The sequence below is a fragment of the Bos indicus genome, chromosome 26, assembly GCF_029378745.1.
Source record: "Bos indicus isolate NIAB-ARS_2022 breed Sahiwal x Tharparkar chromosome 26, NIAB-ARS_B.indTharparkar_mat_pri_1.0, whole genome shotgun sequence".
NCBI lineage: Eukaryota > Metazoa > Chordata > Mammalia > Artiodactyla > Bovidae > Bos > Bos indicus.
This window is the reverse complement of record NC_091785.1, coordinates 33,554,542-33,578,103: the sequence shown is the minus strand read 5'-3', so window position 1 is coordinate 33,578,103 and position 23,562 is coordinate 33,554,542. Positions and strand designations below refer to the sequence as shown.

Below are 23,562 nucleotides of genomic sequence, written 5' to 3'. Positions count from 1 at the left end.
AAGTGATAATGTATATACATTATGACTCTAAGAGTGGGCTCTTCTTTCAACCCTGCGATTGAAGCTGAGGGGTTCTTGGCTTGCTCCTTCTGTTGTTCTAAGGATGAAGGAGCTTCTTATCCTTTGCTGAGACTCACCTTAGCAGGGGTGCTTCTTCATCAGGATGCAAATGGGGTGTTACCACTGCTCTTAGCTGCCAAGTGGGGCTCTACCACCCCAATGCCCCCAGCTTTCATTCCTTCCCATTTGCATGTCTCCAGGATTTGTCTGTGGTTAGGGCCTTTTCCCCTTCCTTTTGTTTTGAAACACTGTTTTCAGAAATGGGACTTTGGGGCAAAATTCTTGATTATTGGAATACTTAGGAATTGGAATGCTTAGTGTTTCTTGGGACCCAGGGCAGGAATTCTGGCTTTCTGAATTCCCCTAAAGACTTCGAAAGTGATTTGGATCTGATTTATGTACATTAGACTAACTTTCAAGCCATTTCCCATCCTCCCTTTATAAAGTGAAACCAAAATCTGGCCTTTTGCCCTCTCAGCGCAGAGTTCCTTGGAGACTGGGAAGAATGACGAGGTCCTCTAAAAATTCACGTTAAGGCAGGATTAGCCCTGTTTGGCTGATTCTCCTGAGAGGGGCCCCTGGGTCATTGCGCAGGACAGACAGGCCTTTAAAATATCTTCAGACCTCTTAACTTGCCACGAGGGAAATTGACAAACCTTGGTAGGGAGGAGTTGCCAAATGTCTCCGTTGCTTCCCAATTGAAGAAATTACTCCTGTTGTGCCGTATTCGAAAGACATTCTGAGGTGGCTCGAGTGCCTATCTGAATATGTAATGGGATGGTTTACAGACTTATGGGTTTAGAAATTTATTATGTCTTGACAATCAGCCCGTCAGAAGCGAATTTAATTCTGAGAAACATAGATGGTCAAACAAGAACTTGTGTAGGAAGAGAAAAAAGATACCTGCATTTCCTTATCCTAACCAACTCTAGGGGGCACTGCTGTGATACGTAGAAACTTGGACACATCTAATAAGATTTGGGATGGAAAAGCCTGGTTTAGAAACTTTCTCCAGTGGTGGATGCCAACTCCATGTGTCACTGCTAACTGCTAGAATTATCATAAGCCCAGATCAGAGATCTGGATGGACAGAGCCCCAGACCCACCCAACCCACTGGGAAGAGGTTTATTAATTAGCATAAGAATCCTTGAGGTGGCAGGGATGAGGGGAGGATGGAGGTAAGCCCAGGGAAAATCTCAGCTGTGGAAGAACCATTCTCTCTTGTGCCTGCTGTATTTTGAGGTCCTCTCCTTGTTGTTATTGTTCAGCCACTCAGTCGTGTCAGCTCTTTGCCACCCCATGGACTCCGCACACCAGGCTTCCCTGTCTTGCCCTATCTTCTGGAGTTTGCTCAAAGTCATGTCCATTGAGTTTGCTCAAAGTCATGTCCATTGAGTCTGTGATGCCATCCAACCATCTCATCCTCAGCCGCATGTCCTCTTCTCAGTTCAGTTCAGTTCAGTTCAGTCGCTCAGTCGTGTCCGACTGTTTGCGACCCCATGAATCGCAGCATGCCAGGCCTCCCTGTCCATCACCAACTCCCGGAGTTCACTCAGACTCACATCCATTGAGTCAGTGATGCCATCCAGCCATCTCATCCTCTGTCGTCCCCTTCTCCTCCTGCCCCCAATCCCTCCCAGAGTCTTTTCCAATGAGTCAACTCTTCACATGAGGTGGCCAAAGTACTGGAGTTTCAGCTTTAGCATCATTCCTTCCAAAGAAATCCCAGGGCTGATCTCCTTCAGAATGGACTGGTTGGATCTCCTTGCAGTCCAAGGGACTCTCAAGAGTCTTCTCCAATACCACAGTTCAAAAGCTAGCTCATAGTTAATAACAAAATTCCTAGAGATTAACCAGACCTCGTTCTCTCATTTGACACCCATCTCAGCAGTGTGCTCCAAGGGGAGTGTTCACTGAGAGGGCAAGTTTCAGCCTGTCATGTTCTGGGATGGGAAGAACTTGGGAGGGAGTGACGTGCATGTCATCCGCACAGGTGAGGATCACTGTGCCGTCCAGGAGGAGGCAGGACACCCAAGATCCTGTCTCCACAGGGAGGGAACAGCGGCAGCGCCTTTGTCTCCTGGAGGGTAACCTGGCCGATGGTTGCGTGGGGGAGGCTTCTGGGTTTAATGCAAAATCTCTCTGCATCCACAGAGGTTGTACCGAGAGCAAGGAGAAAACCTAAAGCATCACTACACGCAGACCACTGACCTCCCTGAAGTCCTGCTGGCCAAGCTGAATGCCATGAATATCAGCGAGGTGAGGCTGGGGAATATCAGGAGGGGAAAGGGAAAGTGTTTGTCTTTCTGTTGTGTCCGACTCTTTGCGACCCCACGGACTGTAATGCACGAGGCTTCTCAGTGCATGGGATTCTCCAGGCAAGAATACTGGAGTGGGTAACCATTCCCTTCTCCAAGAGATCTTTCCAACCCAGGGATCGAACTTGGGTCTCCTGCATTACAGGCAGATTCTTTACCATGTGAGCCACCAGGGGAGCCCTGATGGAGGGGGCATTGGTTTTAATTATGGGAGATCCCGGACTTGCACAGTGGCACCGCACCTGTGCTTGGAAGCATCCTGCGCTCCAGCTCTCGGTTTAATGCACTGCTGTCACCGAATATGCGAGTTTCCTGAACAAGGGGCCCCATGTTTTCCTTTCCACTGGACCCTGCACACTGTGGCTGGTCGTGCAGAAGAGCCAAGCACATTGATAAGGATGAGACTGGGAAAACTTCCTTCGTACAAAGGGCATTTATACTGAGGGGCTGGAATATAGGTGAAGCCCTATTTTCTATACGAAGCTGTATTCTGTAGCCTCAGAATATAGGTGAAGACATCCAGCCAAAGAGAGACTTGGGAGACTGAGCTCTTTCCTTCCCTCATCCTGTCAGCAACCCCTTGCCTCTTCTTCAGTGGAGATAGTCGAATCCCCTTGATTCTCCATCAGGAGCTGTGCACCTACAGCCTCATGCCTCCTTCCAATCAGCTTGCTGTTCAGAACAATCTGGTTCTGACTCCAGAGCTCTTGCCTTTTAAACCCCACCCCCAGCCCCACGGCACCCCCTCCAAGGCTGGACACGAGACAGGTTCCAGCTCTCGGTTGGTTTTTGCTGGACCACAGTGATCTCTTAATTGGGGGCTGCTGCTGCTGCTGCTAAGTCGATTCAGTCATCTTAGCGACCCCATGGACTATAGCCCACCAGGCTCCTCCGTCCATGGGATTTTCCAGGCAAGAGTACTGGAGTAGGGTGCCATTGCGTCTCCTAATTGGGGGCAGCACTCCACAAGAAACCAGATTCTCATTTTGATCGTGGGAATTTAGGAAAGGTCTTTATTGGTGCCCATCTTCTCAACAGACACGTTATAAGGAATCCTGGAGCAAACTTCGAGACGGTGGCTATAAGCTGAGACTGGATGCCATTCCATTCCAGGCAGCAAAGGCTTCTGGCGAAATCATAAGTGATGTGAGCTTCCACCCACAGTCCTGTGACAACGTTTAATACTCCCCCATTTGTATTCCTTTTGCCCCTAACCCCTGCCTTCTTTTGCCTGTGGCTAATACCCTTTCCTATCCCCAACTGACTGTGTCAGGGCAATCAGATAACGACCGGTGAGAAAGAACATGCCTTACAACAACAACAAAAATCCCCTAGCCGGGTACAAAGCTGATGCTGGCCTGTAACTATGGACCCCGGGCAGATGAAACGCACCCTCCGCCAAGCGCTTTCCTAAAGCCAGTCCATGTGAAGAGACTGGTGACAATGCACCCACCTTCCTCCCAGCCTGGGCCGCCCAAGCACTCTCATGTCCTGCCATTTCATATCCCAGCCCTTTAGTCATTGGGAGGCTTGCATATGAAAGAACCGGCCTTTTGACGACTCCCGCGCCTTTTCTTTTAACTCACCCAGTTACTGTCAAAAGAACAAAACATTTTTTTGCCCAATACCCACCTCTTCCATTCCGTGTCCCTTGTCCCTGAGCTGTTACTCTCTCCCGCTCTCTTTCCCTTTAGTACAAATACAAAGAGGCATTTGAGAAAATGAAAGGGCAGATGCTCGGCTCCCGGAGCTTGGAAGATGATATCAGCCTTGCGCATTCAGTGTACGCGAGCTCTCTGCAGAGCCAAGTAAGTGGGAGAGAACTCAGTGGAGCCTGGACCCCCAAACCTAATGATGACGCACAGCCCACAGATGTCCTTCGTCCTTCTGGTTGTGGATTTTGGCTCTGTCCCGGCTAGCTGGGTGGCATGGTCAGGACCCTTGGCCCCTCTGGGCTTCAGCTTCTTCCTCTGTCAAGTGAGAGATTGAGCATTCTTTGATTCTTTCATTCTATGATTTTGACCAGCAGCCACAAATGGAGGCCTGTGGGTTGGATTTTGGACTGCAGAGGTATTTTGTTGGGTCTGCAGAGAAGATTAATTGCAGACTTTTCAAAATGGGAAACTTGGCATGAAAGTTTTAAAGTTCTGTGCAGAAGCCAGGCCTGGATTCCTCAAGGCTACCGTTGAAGTTGATTACTGAGAGCCCCGTTTAGAAGGGATCTGTGCCCTCCTGGTCATGCAGCCCAGCCCTGCTCACCCACTTCCTCCTTCACTCAGTTATGCTACCTGACTGGCTCCTGGTGACATCTGAGTTTGCACCCCTTGACTTTGATCCTCTGAGTGCTGGCACACGCGTGTGTGGTATCCCCTTGCACATATGGGAGTTGGCTAATGGGTGGGATGAAATCTAATACTGTCCGACATGTAGTAGAGGACTAAACACTATAACACGCAGTGTCTCATTTAATCATAAATTTATTTCTAGGAACATCATTTGTTCATCCTGGTTACTGATATGGAAACCTAGGCCCTGAGTGTCTCAGTCCCTTGCTCAAGGTCGGCTGCAAAGGGGCAGAGCTGCACATGGAGCCAGCTGTCCATCGCATGCTCTCTCCACAGCTTCACATGTTCTCTGGCTCAGTTTCCCTGTTTCTAACATTTCTTTCCACTTTCCATACCGGGGTGGGATTGGACCTGAATTGTCCGTGACTTTATTCTAGGGGTTGGGGGAGGATGAGCAGAAGTGCAGGTGGGTGGTTAGGGAGGAGTGGGCAGAGCTTGGAGGGCAGTGGGAAGGCTGGAGGAAGAAGAGATGGCGATTATGCATCTGACTCCCCAGAAAGCCCAGAATGAACTTCGAGGATCTTCAAACAGCTCCTCTGAGGACTGGGGTGGAGCTTGAGGTCTACAAACAGGCCTCCCCCTTCCCGTTGCAGGATGCATGTTGGGCTCTTGGGAACTCATCCCTCAAAACTGGCTTTTCAAGCGTCCGCCCACTGCTCTCGGTTCCCAGATTTACTAGGATGTCATTGTTTAATGCTTGAAGACGCTCTCCATCGGCTAGCATACGAGGAGAAACCCTGGTGTCTCAGTCTGAACTTGAGAGGATGATAAGAATTGCTGGGGAGCAGGAGGCAGCTCAGCTATGCCTCCTCTTGCTTTTCGAAAGAGAGACAATCTCGACTTGAACTAGGGAACCACTGACATTTTATCTGTCCCTTGAACTTCTGTATTTTCCCCAAGTCGGGGAACCCTGAGCCTGGGTCATCCCAATCAATGACCCCCAAGAGCTGAGAGTGGCGAGTGGCAGGACCTAGAGATGAGTCCTGCTTATTAAGCCAGTGCCCATAAGAATGGAGGACCGGCCCTTCTAAGAACACCCCTCGGGGCTCACCTGGGACAGTCCCAGCACATTGCTCTCCCTCATGGCCCTGATGCAAACGGCGGCTTTGAAATAACTGTCGATCTGTCTGCCCATCTAGGTGAATTACAAGAAAGACTTTGAACACTCAAAGGCGCAGTTCCATCTGCCGTTGGACATGGTAACCCTGGTGCATGCCAAGAAGGCTCAGACCCTGGCCAGCGACCAGGACTACAGACACCCGCTCCCCCAGTACACGTCCTTGGCTGAGGACCTGAGGCTCAGCTGCGCCAAGAGAGCTCACAAGTTGCAGAGTGAGGTAAGGGGACCTGCCTCTCTCGTCGAGCTCTTTTCCTCTTAAATTTGACCGTGAGGTAGTGACCCACAAGCTCCTGTTGGCTCGGTGGGGGCTCCAGAGATGAAGAATCCTATATCTGGGGTTTCTTTTGAAGCATTGCTGCCGTTGTTCCTGCCTTGCTCTTCAGAAGCACAGTCACATAAATCTATTAGTAATGGTATCAATTTATTGAGTGTGTTAAGTGTGTGTTTAGTCGCTCAGTCGTGTCCGACTTTGCCACCCCATGGACTTAACTTTCCCCTATGGAGTCCGCCAGGCTCCTCTATCCTTGGAGTTCTCCAGGCAAGGATACGGAGTGGGTTGCCATTTCCTTCTCCAACTTATTGAGTATTTCTGCTGAATTCTAGGCGTTGCATTTACAAGCACTGTCTCTTTTAATACTCAAAATAACTCAATAGTTTTTATCCCCATTTTACAGAGAAACTATAGTGAGTCTCAAAGAAGTGAAATAGCTCATGCGAGATCACAGAACTATAACTGAGAAAGGGGTGCTGAGATTCGAGGCTCACGGTTAGCATGTTCAGGACTTGTCAGTGGTGTTGTCTCTGGTCCAGTTTGGGCTGGGCTGGGGGTTCCTCTAGGAGCCTCGTATGTGGGTCACCCGTCTTCTGAAGAGGCCTGAGGTCTGCCAGGAGAGGTGCTCAGAGCCCCTTTGGAACTAACCCAATTCAGGCAGAGGAGAGTGTTGGGCGGTTGTTGTTCAGTCGCTCAGTCATGTCGGACTCTGTGACCCCATGGACTGCAGCACGCCAGCCTTCCCTGTCTTCACCATCTCCCGGAGTTTGCTCAAACTCATGTCCATTGAGCCAGTGAGACAGAGGGCAGGGAAATCAGGGCCCCAGAGACCATCCCTGGGCCCTCCCAAGGGATCTCCAGAGGCCTTCACACTCCCTACAAGTGCGTTTCTAGCTCATCCTGCCCATTTTCTTAAGCAGACAGGCCTGGGAGCATCGGGAAGTGTTGAAGAACTTCCTCACTTACCGGAGGTATCTCCCCAACAGGCAGCAACATCCTTTTTGGTGCTCATCTTATCCCCCAGCTTGCTGCATTTCCATTGCTGGGAGATTTGCAAGTAAGGGGCCTGAGTTGGAAATAAAACAAGCTCTCCCCCACCCCCCCCACCCCACCCCCCAAAAAAAACCCTGCTTTCTGGTTTGGCAGAGCCTGAGAGCTGAGTGGTGCTCAGATCTGGGTTGCTGTCGTCTGTTGGAATTTTCTGCCCGTGTGCGGCGTTTACTGAGTGACATAAACTGTCAGGAACCCAGGAGCAGCTGGAGGAACTAGCAAGCCGCCACGCTCAGCTAAGGGGCCCGTTTGTCACTTGCGCAGAGCCCTGACTGTCCCTGCCTCCCATTGCCTTAGCAATTGGAAGGAGGCATGCCCAGGGGGTGCCTTGGTGGCTGAAGGGGAGTGAATTTGAGGCCGTCTTTAAACTGTCAGCCCAGACCCTTCAGGTACACACCCCTGCCCCCACCCCAACAGACTCAGGGCTTTGTCAGATTATTCTGGATTCATTTATTAGTTCTTTCTTAACCCATGATTAATTCATGCCACCCTCTGCTGCTGGGGTTTGTTTTGAAGACCAATTAAATCATTTCCACATTTGCCCCAAGACAGCTGACTTTCTAACCACAATCCGCTCCAGTGATTATTTTTTGATAGCCCACATGAAAATAAAAATCTGCTGAGCACCCCTCTAACAGCTACAGAGACGAGTGACAGCAGAATTATTTTCTTCTGACCTACATTTTTGTTTCCCTAATGAGCATTTACTCAGAAGCCTGTGTGCGTTCGCTGAGTATTATGTGTCTGGAGAGGCTGGTTTGGCCTTGAGTTCTAATTACGATGCTGTCTGTTGTGGGTCCTTCCTTGTTCCACAAGTTTGGTTTTTCTGATTCCTTGTAGAATTTGTACCGGTCGGACCTGAACTTTATGCGGGGTGTTGCCTGCGTCATTCCAGGCACGTTAGAGATTGAAGGGAGAAAGAGAGCATCTGAACTCATCAGTGAGGTAACTGGGGGCCCAGGATGGGGTGGGGGTGTCAAGTATATTCCACAGTAGAGATTAAACTACTATCAGTGTGTCTTATTAAAGCCAATTAGATGCTACACTGTTAGCCGTGGTGACTCACCCGGCCTCTCCCCTTACTCTCTTCTCCATTCAGACAGGGTGGTACGTAAGATAACTTTGCAGATTCCGGGTCAGGTCCTGTATTAATACCATACGAGAATTATTCACTGGTTCGTAAGATGTACTTTCCCAGAATCCATTTGAAGAGTGGCTTGTGAAAAGAGAGCAGGCTTTGGAGACACAGATGGTGATTCATTTGCTGTGTGACCTCAAGCCAGTCACCTGCCCTCTCTGAGCCTCAATATCTTAATCAGTCAAATGGGAATACTGAGACCTGTCTCATTTAGTTTTTGAGAGGATCAATAGTCATCTAAGCACTGTGCTTCTTTGTTGGCTGTGTATGAAATCGTTGCTGTGAGCCTGGTGATAATTTCTTGGTAAAAAGATAGAAGTCTAGAATTCTAAGCTTTTTGAACTCCTGAGGAATCTTGCCCGCCTCTAGGAGGGCTCTGGGACTTTCGTTCCCAGTAGACTGGCATAATGGAAGGCATTGGAAGTGAAAGGCGGTCAGCGTCCAGCCTGGGTGCCTCAGAATGGCTTATGCGTTGATTGATTAGAAGCTCTGAGCAAGCAGAATGGGCCTCACTGTGGGAGTCGAGATTTAACTTTGTGCTTTGCTTTTCCAATGAAATCTCTAAAGCAGGTGGTTTCTAAACTTCTTGGTGCATCAGAATCCCCTTTGGAAACTTAAAAAAAAAATTACAGAGGCCTGAGGCTACTGCCGATTTATTGAATCCCATTTCCTAGGGTGGTGTGCAGGCATGTGGGTTATTTTAAGCTGAACGATTGTTTCCCGTGTACCCTCAAAGCTGAGGAATCCAGGGTCTTCAGTGAGCAAAGGAAATTTGAGAGCAAAACATGAATTTCAATAGTCATGTTCATATTCATGGCAAAGGACTAGCTCTCCCTGTCTTGTTAATAAGCATCCGATTCCGTCTGTCCTCCTCCTCTCTGTTTGTTCGTCTCACTGAGTTCTGAGGTCACAAGAGCAGGTGGTGGACTGGATTCTGGGTCATAGACTGGCAAGCTTCGCAAAATGAGGGTTTATTACTAGTGCTTAAAGAGCTGATTCTTCCTCTGGTTTTGCACCTCACCTTGTCCTCTTATTCCCTCCTGTGTGTGACTTCAGAGTAAATATCGTCAGCATCCCCAGTCGCTCAAGTACACAGCCGTGACAGACACACCCAGCCTCACTCATGCAAAACTCAGCAACCAGATTACAAACGAGGTAAAACCTTCAGATGACTTCGGGATGGGCTTTTTAAAAAACTGCTAGATTGTTTAAAAAAAAAAAAGTATGAATATTTGTGGGACGAGGGAGATGGGGAGCAGGGGAAAGCATGCATGTTTGCATGGAAAGAAAGGAATATCATTAGATGAAACTGAAATAGTTTCCAGAAGGAAAAAAGGCCCAGTAGAAAGCCTGTGGCCTTGCCACCCCCCACCCCAACCCCAAATGCATTTACAGACTGACAGCATCAGTATCCCCTGGGAGCTTGTTAGAAATGCCGAACCTCAGGCCCCACCCAAGAGCCATCGAATCCACGAGGTCATTTAAGACCCTCACAGGTTTGCTTTGCACATGAAAGTTTGAGAAGTGCTGGTCTGTCATTTTCTGTCCTAGCTGGGAAGATATTGGCTAACCCTTCTTCCATCATCATTCCGACGATGTGATGGGGAGGATTTGTGGTTGTCCAGGGACGGTGATTGATACAGTGTGAAGTCTGCCAGCTTTCTTGGTTCTCTGCCTTCCCATCTTCTTGCTCACCACTTACCCAATTCTCACTGTAATATTCGAGCAGAGGGGGCCCAGGGGAGAGACTCTTAATTCCCTCAAATCATCGTTCCAGCTCTACCTCTTCGGAGTGGTTCTCTGACATGTTTGAAATAGCAAGTGAGCTTGGCAGAGAATGAAATGAGTTTTTCAGATTCTCCCTTCTGACCCTAGCTTTTGAAAGTCAGTTGAGATTTGGGTATTTATATATTAGTTTCCACTCTTACCCCAAGATTGGGTTAAGAAGACCCAAAGGGCTGTGTGCAACGTTATCAATTTAAGATTCCCACCGAACCTATCTTGCCTGCTTTGTGATCGGTCTGGCCTCAGAGAACTCGGCAACCGCAGGCCATGTCTAATTACAAGAGCATGTGTTTTCATGCCGGCTGAGGCCCTGCACGGGAGCACTGGTGTGTTTGCCCGTGGGAGGATCCTGGGACTTTAGTGAAGGATGCAGACGGGGTTTGGGAACCTCCTTTCCAACCAGCAGAACGGCTCCTAAATTTCCCAGATATTAACATTGTCTTTATACCGTGTCCTCAGCAAAAAAAAAAAAAAAAATATATATATATATATATACACACAATGGAAAGAACTGTAACAGTATTCCTAAAGGTGTTGCCCTCCCCCCCAATTATTGAGCAAAGTAGAGGGCAGGGGAAAATACCTTTTCTTTGACTTACCTTGGGTTCTCGGCTGGGGCTCTGTAACAAAAGACAGATGAACAAGGGAAAAGCATTCACATTTATTTAGGACAAGCTTTAGGGGATGCAGGAGTCTTCGTAAGGAAATGGAGATCAGGAGGAACTGTTAAACCTGAGCGTTTTTATTCCAGGTTTGATGAGGAATGTAAGATCGTGGGCAGGTGTCGTAGAACAAAAAGGGATGAGCTGAGGCTAGGAAATTGGGGGACACTGAGCGAGGTCTGCTTGTTCAGATGCCTCTCAGCTTCCTCGGGGTTCAGAGATCAGATGCCCCTTTCTCCCTCCACCAGAGGGAGGGCAGCTCCCCCAGGAGGCATGTGACCTGCTTCGGGGGGAAGGTCAGAGAGAGGGCTTCCATCTCCTGCTACTTCCAGATTCCTTTTGCTTAAAATATGCATTACGCTAAGGTACCCTATTTGGAGGTAACATGTCCTGAACCCCGTCACAAGCAACTTGCAATTTTTTTACGCATTCCTTTCATAGCACTCAATTTGACTCATGAAGGACTATCTTTCCTTCAAGTTTTTAAAAAATTTTGATGTGGATCATTTTAAATCTTTATTGAATTTCTTACAGTATTGCTTGCTTTTTTAAAAATTTTATATTTTTGGTTTTTTGGCCATGAGGCACGTGGGATCCTAGCTCTCCAACCAAGGACTGAACCCACACCCTCTGCATTGGAAGGCAAAGTCTTAAACACTGGCCCTCCAGGGAAATCCCATGAAAGATTACCTTTATTGAAAGAAATATCTTCCCCAAGCTGAGGGTGTGTCCATGACATAGTGAATGGCCTTTTACAAATGTATTTATTTCCCAGTTGCAAAGGAGGGACCTCCAGTCCTGCAGAAATGCACAGCATTTACCTTCTTGTTTGTTTTTTTTCCCCCTTCTGCCCAGCGCCTCTATAAAGCAGCGGGGGAAGATGCGAGACACCAGTACACAATGACCCTGGGCCTGCCCGAGTTTGTCCGAGCGAAAACAAACGCGGCCAATCTGAGTGACGTAAGCCTTTCCCATCGCTGAGGTTGAGATGATCTCCAAGGCCAAGTCTCTGTCTGTGATGGGACTTAACAGTGACCCTACTGGCATTCGCAGAAACTTTCAACCATGTATCTGGTCGACATGCATGTTAAACATACCTTTTCCCAGATGTGTTGATATGTATGTGTCAGAGCCCACTTCCGGGAGGGTGCTAATGAGATTTTCTTTGCCAAGTCGAAAGCTTTTGCTTGTCAGAAATCTGTTCTGCGACACTACATGACAAATGAAGTGGGTAGCCTTTGTTCATGAAGTCGTGTAATTTTTTTGTTTGTTTTCTTAAGATCTACATGTGTTCTTACCGTAGGCAAAATACAAGGAGTCTTGGAGGAATCTCCATGCTCAAGGCTACAAGCTAACAATAGATGCTCTGCCCTTCCAGGCGGCTCGAGTCTCTGGAGACATAGCCAGTGATGTGAGTTGAATGATACGACCTTCCATTCTGCCTGATTTCTGTTAACTTCATGTAAAACAATGTCTACGGCTGGTTTCCCTGAATTAAAGCAGATCTTTCACCATGTGAAACAGGATGTCATCTGCGGAATATATTAGTTATGAATGAGATTCTTTGATGGAGAGAGGGAAAGAAAGGCCCTGGTAATCAGAAGCAAAATGCAGGCAAAGATCTCCAGCAGAAAGGAGATTACAATTTATTTCTAATTGTAGCATCTAGGCAACCATCCCCCTGTAATGTGTGAACTGTCTGTTTTCTAACTCCACCCAGATTTAGAAAGAGAATTTGCAGTAGAAATTGTAATGTGGCCGTAGCTCAGTCCCCTCTTGACTCTCTGTAGCTTCCCGCATCGGCGGTAGGGTTTGCAGCTGTGTTTCAGCCACTTGACTCATAGCGTCCATAGCTTTGGGACATGAAGGTGACTTTCTCTTTCCCACAAACAAATCGCAGAAAATGTAGACTTCAAATAAATGTATCCTGTCTTTTGGGTTTGATGTTTTGCCAAGTGTGAAGGGATAAAGCACAACTTTCTCTTTCACCCTTTTTGATAAATTCCTTTTGGCCATAGAACTCGTAAGGGGAGCGGGCCCTTGCTTTGGTTCTAAGAATCTAGTTTTAATTAGATGGGAGGAAGGGAGCACTGTTTTAATTGTTCCTCCCCCAGGGCGGGGGAAGCAGGCTCTCCGGCCAGCCTCACTGTGCCATTTCTTATAATCATCCCCATCTCGTGTAAGAACAGGTGATTTTCTTAGTGACCGCGAGGAAGAGGCACAGCCAGAACATCAGTGGGCCAAATGCCGGCCCCTGACCGCCTGGTTCTCCTTCCAGTTTCTCTACAGACATGACTTTGTGAAGGAGCGAGGACGGCTGATCGGGGCCCAGAGCGTGAGTGACGACCCCCGGCTCCAGCACTGTCAGCGGGTGGGCCAGCTGCAGAGCGAGCTTCAGTACAGGAGGCAGGCGGCAGGCAGCAGAGCGCAGTGCCACCTGCCCATGGACATGGTGCCACTGGTCCATGCCCGGAAGGCCCAGGCCCTGGCCAGCGACCTTGACTACAGGACACAGTGCCACGCGTTCACAGCGCTGCCCGAGGACCTGAGGATGGCCTGGGCCAAGAAGGCCCGTGCCCTGCAGAGTGAGGTAGGGGGTCTGTGGATCACACATCAGTCCCCGACTTCTTCCTCCCACCAGGCCTGGGTGCACATCTCTGCCTCTTCCTTAGCCCTTCAGGTCCCTTCATCAGCCCCCACCCCTCATCAATGACTTGCTTGGTCTGTATCATCTAGGTTGGGATTATTCAGCCAACAGATATTTACTGAGCACCTGCCATGCCACAGGCATCCCTCAAGGCCCTGGAATATAGCAGTCAGCAAAAAAGCTCAAAAGTTCCTGGTGTCAGGGAGCTTCCGGTCTGTGGGAAGATGCAGCTGTGTGGTGTGTCAGATGGAGACAGAGCAGGGAAGTGGGGTGTGTGTCAAAGTGTGAAAGTGTTAGCTCGGTCACGTCTGACTCTTTGCGACCCCATGGACTGTGGCCCACCAGGCTCCTCTGTCCATGGGAAGTCACCAAGCAAGAATACTGGAGTGGGTTGCCATGCCGTTCTCCAGGGCATCTTCCTGACCCAGGGATCAAACCTGGGTCTCCCCTGTTGCAGGCAGATTCTTTACCATCTGAGCCAGCAGGGATGGCCAGGTAAGCATATGTGTGCAACGTAAAAAAATGATGGACAGGATCACTCTCATCCTCTGTCACCCCCTTCTCCTCCTGCCTTCAATCTTTCCCAGCAGCATGGTCTCTTCCAATGAGTCAGCTCTTCCTATCAGGTGGCCTAAGTATTGGAGCTTCACCTCCAGCATCAGTCCTTCTGATGAATATTCAGGGTTGTTTTCCTTTAGGACTGACTGACTTGATCTCCTTGCAGTCCAAGGAGGATGAGATGGTTAGTGGCATCGCCGATTCAGTGGATATGAATTTTGAGCAAACTCTGGGGGATAGAGACATACAGGGACAGGGACAAGGACAGCACTGGCGTGCTGCAGTCCATGGGATCACAAAGAGTCGGACACGACTCGCGACTGAACAATGACAAAGACAGGGTCACTCTCGCTGCAGAGGTGACATTTGAGCAAAGACCCTGGGTGGCAGCAGCCTCAGCATATCTGGGACTGGACTGAAGCGAGTGCCTGAGTGTGTGAGTGAGGAGGATGCCCCAGGGGATGGGATGGGGGTCAGAGAAAGAGACCCAGGGCCCGACTGTGTGCACTGGGGATGTCCCTGAGGCGAGGTGGAGAGTTGTGCCCAGAGCTGCCGTTCACCAGAGCTGACTGCTCACCAGTATGGCACCCTCGCTCCAACACTTAGGGGTGAGAGCCTTGCTTGCTCCTCCTGTTGCACAGATGAGGTCACGTGGGAGGGGCTGAGGCAGGCCTGGCTCCAGAACCCATGCTCTCAACCATGCCACCCTCCTGGAGCAGGGGAGTCACGCTTCCTATGATGCAGGTGTGAATGCTTAGGCCCAGAGAGGGGACGTCCCATGCGGGGGCATTAAGTCCCGCCCTTAGTGGACGTCTCCAGACTCAGTTCCTCTGAGGTCAGTTCCAGGCCACTCCAAGTTTCGGCTCCTTCAGAAGGGCCAGGGTGGTGATGAAAATGTGGTCGCGGTCAGCACTTCCAGGCCACGTGCCCATGGCAGGCTCTGCACCATGCTTGCTTATGTGTATTATCTCCCCCAGCCCCACAGCTCCCCCGGGAAGAAGGTGAGGTTTCAGAGCAGGTCTCATGAGACTGTAGTCACATGAACCCTTGTCGTCCATATCGGGGTTTCCAAACTTGGGCACCTTTGACACTTGGGGCTGGATGCTTTGCTGTGTGGGCCAGTCTTGTGCGTTGCAGCATCCCTGGCCTCTACCCTCAAGATGCCATCAGCACCCTCGATGTGACAATCAGAAATGTCTCCATATATTGCCCAATGCACCTGGGGGATAAAACTGTACTGAGAACTCTGTTCTCAGTTGAGGACTGTCTATATGATGCACTGTGCTGAGCACACACAGTGCATGGTCCATAGGAACATGCCAGAGGCTGTGAGCTGTTAGGATTGTTTTCCACCAAGCCTCCTGATTCTGGGGGCCTTAGGGCAGTGACTGCTCCGAGTTTAGTTATGTGGCACAGGCAGAGTGTTGAAAACACCCAGTTGATGATTAATTATGACAACAATGATGCAATGATTTAATGAATGCCGCGATCGTCTAATTATGAATCAAGATTTGCTGGGACTGTAGTACTGAGTGGGTACCAGCCAGGGGAGCGTGGAGCAGGGCATGCATATGCTGAAGCACAGCCCAGGACCCACCCTGAGGCCCCTAAGAAGAGGTTCTTAGTTTGACTCAGAGTACAGCCCAGGACCCTTCTGTCGGTGGCCTCTTCCGGGGAGAAAATAAACCTCCTGGGACAGGACAGGCCACTGTGGGAAGATTAGGGGCTCGGCTAGAAGCCCAGCTTCGTCCGTCAGCAGCCACTTGGCTTTCTAGGCCTTGATGTTTCTAGAAAAGCAAAGATGTTTGGTTTATTGGTGATCTCAGATTTCAGGATTCATAGATAAATGTTTTTTTAAATGCTGACATCATCATAGTATCAGACTATTTTACTATGTAAGGAAAAAGACCAAAAACCAACTCTTACCTCAAGCTACCATTTATATCACTGTTACTTCTGAAAAGAAAGGATATTTTAACACACACACACACACAAATAAGAACAACAAGAAAAAAAGAGAGTCCTTCCCAAGAAACACTTGTTGGCAATCATAGACTTACACTTTACCAAATGCAATATGTTTTGTGCTGAGAATTTATTGCCTGATTTAAGAATGACCATGTTGGGCTTCATGCGTTGTTTTGAAACTTCAGGTTTGTTAAACTGGGTGGTCTTGGGCTCCAAGATCCTGTGAACAGCAGACCCCCAGAATGTCCATCTGGTCTGGAGGCTTGTTCTCTTGCAGTCATCACTGAAAATCCAATTCCACGTGGTTATGTTCCAGTGAAAAGGAAACAAAGGCTTCTTGTGAGCTCATGCAATTCAGCAGAGTTCCGGGCAGGAACAGCAGCTCCGGTAGCCATCAGTCGTTCTCCTTACCTCTCCCATCCAGGCCGGAAAGCAAGCTGTGGGTCTCGGTGCTCACCCTTGGCAGGAGGGTCCTCAAGGCTGTGACTGCTGAAGTCTTGGAAAAGTCGTGCTTACCTCAGGGATGCGTCTGAGACACGTGCTCCGCCCAGGCTGTGCTCCACCACCAGGGGGTGCTAGTTCAGTCACCTCTTCAGTCAGTCAGTTCAGTCGCTCAGTCGTGTCTGACTCTTTGCGACCCCGTGAATTGCAGCACGCCAGGCCTCCCTGTCCATCACCAACTCCCGGAGTTCACTCAGACTCACGTCCATCGAGTCGGTGATGCCATCCAGCCATCTCATCCTCTGTCATCCCCTTCTCCTCCTGCCCCCAATCGCTCCCAGCATCAGAGTCTTTTCCAAGTGAGTCAGCTCTTCGCATGAGGTGGCCAAAGTACTGGAGTTTCAGCTTTAGCATCATTCCTTCCAAAGGACACCCAGGACTGATCTCCTTTAGAATGGACTGGTTGGATCTCCTTGCAGTCCAAGGGACTCTCAAGAGTCCTCTCCAACACCACAGTTCAAAAGCATCAATTCCTCAGCACTCAGCTTTCTTCACAGTCCAGCTCTCACATCCATACATGACCACTGGGAAAACCATAGCCTTGACTAGATGGACCTTTGTTGGCAAAGTAATATCTCTGCTTTTCAATATGCTATCTAGGTTGGTCATAACTTTCCTTCCAAGGAGAAAGCATCTTTTAATTTCATGGCTGCAGTCACCATCTGCAGTGATTTTGGAGCCCCCAAAAATAAAGTCTGACACTGTTTCCACTGTTTCCCCATCTATTTCCCATGAAGTGATGGGACCAGATGCCATGATCTTTGTTTTCTGAATGTTGAGCTTTAAGCCAACCTTTTCGTTCTCCACTTTCACTTTCATCAAGAGGCTTTTTAGTTCCTCTTTACTTTGTGCCATAAGTGTGGTGTCATCTGCATATCTGAGGTGATTGATATTTCTCCCGGCAATCTTGATTCCAGCTTCTGCCTCTTCCAGCCCAGCATTTCTTGGTCCTTTCCAAATCTGCCACTCCATGCTCCTCTCTGTGAGCTCACATAAGGGCTGCAGGCATCCTGCAAAGCACATGAAGGGACCGTCAAGGGGACAGTCTTGGCCCCAGCCTTTATGGCTGCAAGGCCTCAGGAGACTCCTTAAGCTTCCCCGGCTTCCGTTTCCCCATCAGAAATAACAGCAATGACAGTAACAATACCTAAGAAGTACGGAGTGTTTATCTCAGGCTAGGCATTTATTTAAATATTTTGCATGAACGATCTCATGTAGTATCTAGGTAGGTACTGTAAGTACTTCCATTTTTACAGCTGTGGTAACTAACACATCTATAAATTTTCAGGAACTTGCTCAGGGTCATAAGCTGCCAGGGAAATGACTTGCTCAAGACCATATGTCTTGTTAAGAGGCAAAGCCCAGCTCTGGGCTCCTGACTCTGGAGTTAGCGCTATCTGGCTCCCCCTGGTGGCTAGATTAGGAACCCAGGCGCTCTGGCTCTTGAGGGTTCTCTTAAGAACCACCTGCACAGGGTCCCAAAGGACAGCAGCTGGTGACTTATCTGAGAATCTGAGCATTTAACCCCCCAGATTGTTCTATAGTTGGGAATTTTGAGAATGGCACAAGGACTGAATGAAGTAATGAAAGTGAAAATGAAAGTTGCTCAGTCGTGTCTGACCCATGGACTGTAGCCTACCAGGCTCCTCTGTCCATGGAATATTCCAGGCAAGAGTACTGGAGTGGGTTGCCATTTCCTTCTCCAGGGGATCTTCTCCACCCAGGAATCGAACCCAGGTCTCCCACATTGCAGGCAGACGTTTTACCGTCTGAGCCACCAGGGAAGCCCCAAATGAGTCTGAAGCAAACCACACCCTTTGCAAGATAGTTGTTATAGTGATTCTTATTATTAATATGACAAATATACCCCTTCCCCTGGCCACCTCCTGGGTTCACCTCCTGGTTATGTAATTCCTGTTAGAGCTCAAAGGTTATAAGCTACAGCTTTTGGGTCTCCAGAATGGGGGGCGACAGGAATCTCACGTGTGACTCTGAAGGTGGCATCCAGGCCTTCATATGTACAAGGGCAAGTAGTGAGGCTGCCACTTGGGGAAGCAAGGTACAGCTGGGCAGCCTGAGAAGATCTCTTATTATCTTAGAATCCTTCTTGGAAACCATCTTTGGGCCGATTCTCCTTGACTACCCTCCTTGCTCCTCCTCCCCTCTTTTATGGTGAGGTCTCGGGCAGGCGTGTTGTTTTTAGGGTCTGCGTGAATAGTCAAAGCGGGGCTGGGAGCAGAAATATCAATAGACAATCCATTTATAAGCGAGTCGGAGGCGCAGTCAGATCTTTGGGGAACCTGCGTCTTGCCTTCTGACTCACCTGCGCTCGCACTGTTCAGCTCAACAAAAGGCAAGTTGAAAGCGTGCGCCCCCACTTCATCTCACTTATGAAAGGAGCAAGGCCCGGCTGTGAAGAGGCCCTGTAGGATTATTCTCTCTAACTTAGAAATTTATCCAATTTTCTCTGTTCTTTATCAGAGTGGAAGGCAAAAGCTTTGCTGGTGTAGACTGAAAGATCGCGGTATAAAAAGCAATTTCACTGACATGGGGTTTTGAAACGTGCTCCCAAACCCGAGTGATGTCCCCCTTCAGCAGTTGGAAAGCAGAGTGGGATTTGCACAGGGGCCTTAGCCAGCAGACAGTAGATCAGAAACGGACCCTCTTTGAGGCCAGCTGTGAGGAGCACTGTGATTCCTGAAATGAAAGAAAGCTAAAAAGGCCGAAAGGCTGATTTCAGGAGCGGGTATTTTGCGTTACCGCAGAGCTCGTATCTAAATTAGAGAAATGCCAGCAACTTCGTTTAGTTCCAAATTTCACATTTCCTTAGAGAGTCCTTTTTCTTCCTTTAAAAATGCCTAATTTCCATATGGAGAGGAAGAAAAGCTTTTTCAGAGACTCTCGATGTAGGTAATGGTGGGCAGATCAAGGAATGGTAATAAGATTAAACATTTCAGGAGATTCCTAATCAGGCCCATTGTCTTAAAACCCCACTTACTCTTTTCTTCCTGGAATTGATGCTGTAGTTCTGATCTTCCAAGTCCTTAAGAGGAGGAAAATGGATAAAGTTTAAGCCTATTGTGCAATGTAGGCAAATCCTGAGTAACCAGATGAGGAGGGGTAAACTGAGGCATGGAAATGTTAAGGCGGTTTACACACCATTCCCCAGTTGTAGCCAGGTTTGTTGCAGTTTTGAGAGTCCTGCAAAGAACTGCCCCTTCCCCACCACTGCAAAGAAAAAAACAAATCTAACACACAGAATATCTTTTACCCGTCAGGACTCTCAGGTGTTTTCATGAGAACAGAGGATTGTCATGACCTTCGGGTATCACAGAGAGAAACTGAGTCACATTTTGGTGCAGTGATTTGCCCTGAATCACAGCAGGTTTGATCCAGAGCTCAAAGCCCTTTGATCTGCTGAAAGTGTGTAAAACGTTTCTGTTTAGGCAGGTGGTCAATCGCCTCACTGCCAGAATGAAACCAAATAATCAAGGCTGACGTGTGGGCTGGGGTATCTATCTCAGATCTTTCTTAAGGGATCATTCCCATAGGTCACAACCTTCTGCTTGGAATCCAGCCAGTTTACATGTGGGACCTGCTTGTATCTTACATGTGATCCATTACTAAATTCTGGGCAGAATGCACAAACTCAAATAGTTTGCCTTGGTAACATGCAGAACTCACCCAAATGAAGATATTGAAATGTTGTGATGAAGCATTTTTATGGATGCCACAATGGTTTGCAACCCTTTCCTGATAAAAGCCAGTGTTTTTTTCTTCCCACAGCTGCGCTACAAGTCGGACCTGATGGGCATGAAGGGGACAGGATGGCTGGCGCTGAGTTCCCCACAGATAGAAAGTGCAAAGAAGGCCGGAGAACTCATCAGTGAGGTATCATTAACCTGACTCTACCACAAACACACCCTGGCGTTTATCTCCTCCTGACGAGGGAACTTGCAGATGGATTGGAGAGCCTGGGAGGGCCCATGGCGCTGGACTCCCGATTTCTTTCTGGGGCTATTTGCGATCAAATCCCAAAACAGAACAAGATTTGGCTCCCAGTGAATTCACTTGCTGGCGAGTTAAAGGCTTGTTCCAATCATTAGAGGATGACCAACAAATGTTTTATGTACAATTATGATCTAACCTGACCCATTATTTTCATGGAGATAAGGAGAGGATTTGCCACCCGTCTCCTGAGTTTACTCAGTTCAATGTCCTAGGGTTACCTGACTTCAGAGGGTGTTAAAAGTTGCCCAGAGATGGTTACATTAACTGAACTCCCCCCCCCCCCCCTGTTGATGACCCAGAGTTTCTTGCCCTGGGAACTCCTTGCGAGCATGGCACTGCCTTCTTTAGTTCCTTAATAACAGAATCTACTTGAATAGGGTCTGGGCAGGGCCGACCTAAGGCTGAATCCTTCCATCTACTGAATTCCTTTTCTTGTGATGAGCTTTGGCATTTTGCAGCCTCTCTTTTCAAGAATGTAAATACCTGTAAAATGGTCCTTATCACAGAGGCAGCTTGAATCTCTTCTGTATGCTGGTGAGGTGGCCACAAAGAAGAGAGATTTCTTTCCCAAGCATGTCATTGGTACATCTGGTACTAAGGTAAAGCGGCACCCGGAAAAATGCCTGGTGTTTGATTGTTTCTTGAGAGTCTTGGTCTTTCTCTTACAGACCAAATACCGTGAAAAACCAGACACCATCAAGTTTACCACAGTGGTTGACTCCCCGGACCTAGTTCATGCCAAGAACAGCTACATGCATTGCAATGAGGTGGGTGTTTTCTGCTCATTCATCCCAGGCTTAATAGGGGGTAGGGCTGCACAGTGGCCAGTGCTTAAGATGTAAGTGCAAACCTTCTGTCCCTTACCTAGGCGATCTTGGGTCAGTTTTCTAATGTCTTCTAGCCATGGTTCCCTTACTGGAAATAAAGATAATGATAGCAACCATTTCATAAGATGGAGTGAATTAAATGAGGATGAAGTAAATAAAACTTCATGAAGCTTTTAGCAAGTATTTAGAATATAGTAAGTCCTCAGTAAATGTCCCTAGTTTGACTCATAATCATCACAATAGTAATACTAAGTATTGTTGATGGACCCTTACCAAACACTAGGTCATATATATCTTAATTGTCCATAGATGATAATGGAATTAAATCTTAACATAAGCCAATTAGGAAAAAAAGCAGCTATATAAAGAACTTCTTTCTACTGTATAATTTAGCCCCATTTCCTCTCTCCTGTATTAATTTTGAAGAATAGGAAATTACATATTTTCTTCTCTGAAATCCTCCAGGGATTGGATTTTTGCACACTGACAAAGCTGCCCCCTGCTCACAGAGTCCAAGTGTGGTACTGACCAGTTCATGTTTGAAAACACAAACTGAATTTGGGAAAGGGTTGGAATGTTAAATATTTTATTTCCTCTCTAAAACTGGATGAGACTCAACCACCTCCTAAAATTATTTGCAGTTTTTAGATCACTGCCCTAAAAATAGCCATTAAGAGAAAGCTTGATTTCTAAAATTGTGTCTTCTTGGGACACAGAGTAGACTATGAAAACTTTAAATTTCTTAAGAGATATTAAGGTGCTTAAGGTTTTTTAGCTGCTATGTCTTTTTATTATTTTTATTAATGTTTAGTAACAAAGGCATTGAGGCGTCTTGTTACTAGTAAAAAGCTTGAGCAAATGCCTGATTGCAAAGATTCTCTGAAATATCCACCCATCTTTTACTGTTTGTGAAACACAGGTACAGCAACCCAGGATGATGGTTTGTGACCCTTTTGGAGCAAAACCTGATGAATATTTTTAAATACTTAAAACCAGCTCCTCACCACCTGACCCTGGCCACTCGGGCACCTCCCTTCCTGGGTGGCGTCTGGAGGGATGCTCTCCGAGTGCAGGATAACTTCTGCACCCTGGGGTGGGAGGGGCAGGAAAGGGCATCAGCCCCTCTTCACCTTGACTGCAGCAAATGCGGTTTCCCATTTACCGTGAGCCTTCTTCCCTGCAGCGCCTGTACAGGTCGGGGGATGCGGAATCCCGACACAGGTACACCCTGGTGCCCGACCACCCCGATTTCACCAGAGCCCGCCTCAACGCCCTGAATCTGAGCGACGTAAGTGAACCGGCCGCTCATGTGGTGTGTGCCCGCTTCTGTAATGTGATCTGTGCCCAAATGGGATTTTTTTTTTTTTTTTAGAAAGAATTCCTAGGAAGGGAGCTGGGAACAGAAAGCACCCTAGACTGAGAGTAGGATAAATGGCATGTATAACTTTGAGCCACTTTTCTCGCTGGGCCTCAGTCTCCCCAGCTGCAAAATGGGGATGGAGCTGTGCTAGCCGACTCCTGTGGTTCTGTCAGCTCTAGCATCTCAGTGCTGGGCATGACTCCAAAGACCTCAGTCAGGTGCTGGGCTCCAGTCAGAGGAGCGGTGCCCTGGCTCTGCCTGCTCTGCTTGTTCCCCAGACTCCTCTCCTTAGCCATTCAGAGCCTTGTAAGTTTGGAGACCGAGTGGCGCTTTCTCTGCTTTCTGCAGGTTAGAAAGACGCTGCAATTGTAGTCCATGGGATCCAAACACAGTCCGCTCCTTTGTGCCTGAGGCTGTGGCCCCCGACACGTCTGTTCCCTTGGATGTGTGCCCTTTGCATGCATCTCCAAGATGCTGTTTCCTCAGCCCGGGCTTGTTGTTGGCAGGGGTCGGAGGCCCCTGGTCGTAATAGAATAGGCGGCCGCTCTGCCGGCAAAGCTGTGATCCTGGGATAACAGGTACCGAGGCGGCAGAATCAAAAGACGCTGTCAGATCAGAATAACACAGGCTGAGTGTGTCGGCCTGGGGCCGCGCGGGGCCTCCCAGAGTCCGGCCATTCTTCCCGCCCTGGCCCGGCCATTGTGTCCTGGGGCTCCGTGCAGATCAACAGCTGCTGCTGCTCACCCCAGAGGTAGCCGCCTCACAGGGGTTGGCAAGAGGCGCCTTCTAGTTAGCGTGTGTGTTAGTTTGTTGCGTTTGTAAAGCCCTGTGGGATCCCACACGGTGAATGTGCTGCTGCTTTGTAAATATGAGTTATTATGACCATTTGATGCTTTTGAGGGATGCGCAGGTGATAATTTTAGAACAGCGGCTCTGGTGG

General features: G+C 48.4%; 1 protein-coding gene across 5 annotated transcripts in view; it reads left to right on the top strand.

The window, feature by feature from the left end:
* Positions 1 to 23,562, top strand: part of NRAP (nebulin related anchoring protein) — a 75,342-nt gene that overhangs the window by 45,186 nt on the left and 6,594 nt on the right. For all 5 annotated transcript variants that reach the window (XM_019988625.2, XM_019988621.2, XM_019988622.2 and 2 more), the window contains 12 exons: positions 2,216 to 2,320; positions 3,418 to 3,525; positions 4,074 to 4,187; positions 5,864 to 6,061; positions 8,006 to 8,110; positions 9,360 to 9,458; positions 11,606 to 11,710; positions 12,054 to 12,161; positions 13,029 to 13,340; positions 20,211 to 20,315; positions 21,104 to 21,202; positions 22,446 to 22,550. In XM_019988625.2, the coding sequence (XP_019844184.2) occupies positions 2,216 to 2,320; positions 3,418 to 3,525; positions 4,074 to 4,187; positions 5,864 to 6,061; positions 8,006 to 8,110; positions 9,360 to 9,458; positions 11,606 to 11,710; positions 12,054 to 12,161; positions 13,029 to 13,340; positions 20,211 to 20,315; positions 21,104 to 21,202; positions 22,446 to 22,550 (1,563 nt within the window). The remainder of the gene's footprint in view (positions 1 to 2,215; positions 2,321 to 3,417; positions 3,526 to 4,073; positions 4,188 to 5,863; positions 6,062 to 8,005; positions 8,111 to 9,359; positions 9,459 to 11,605; positions 11,711 to 12,053; positions 12,162 to 13,028; positions 13,341 to 20,210; positions 20,316 to 21,103; positions 21,203 to 22,445; positions 22,551 to 23,562) is intronic.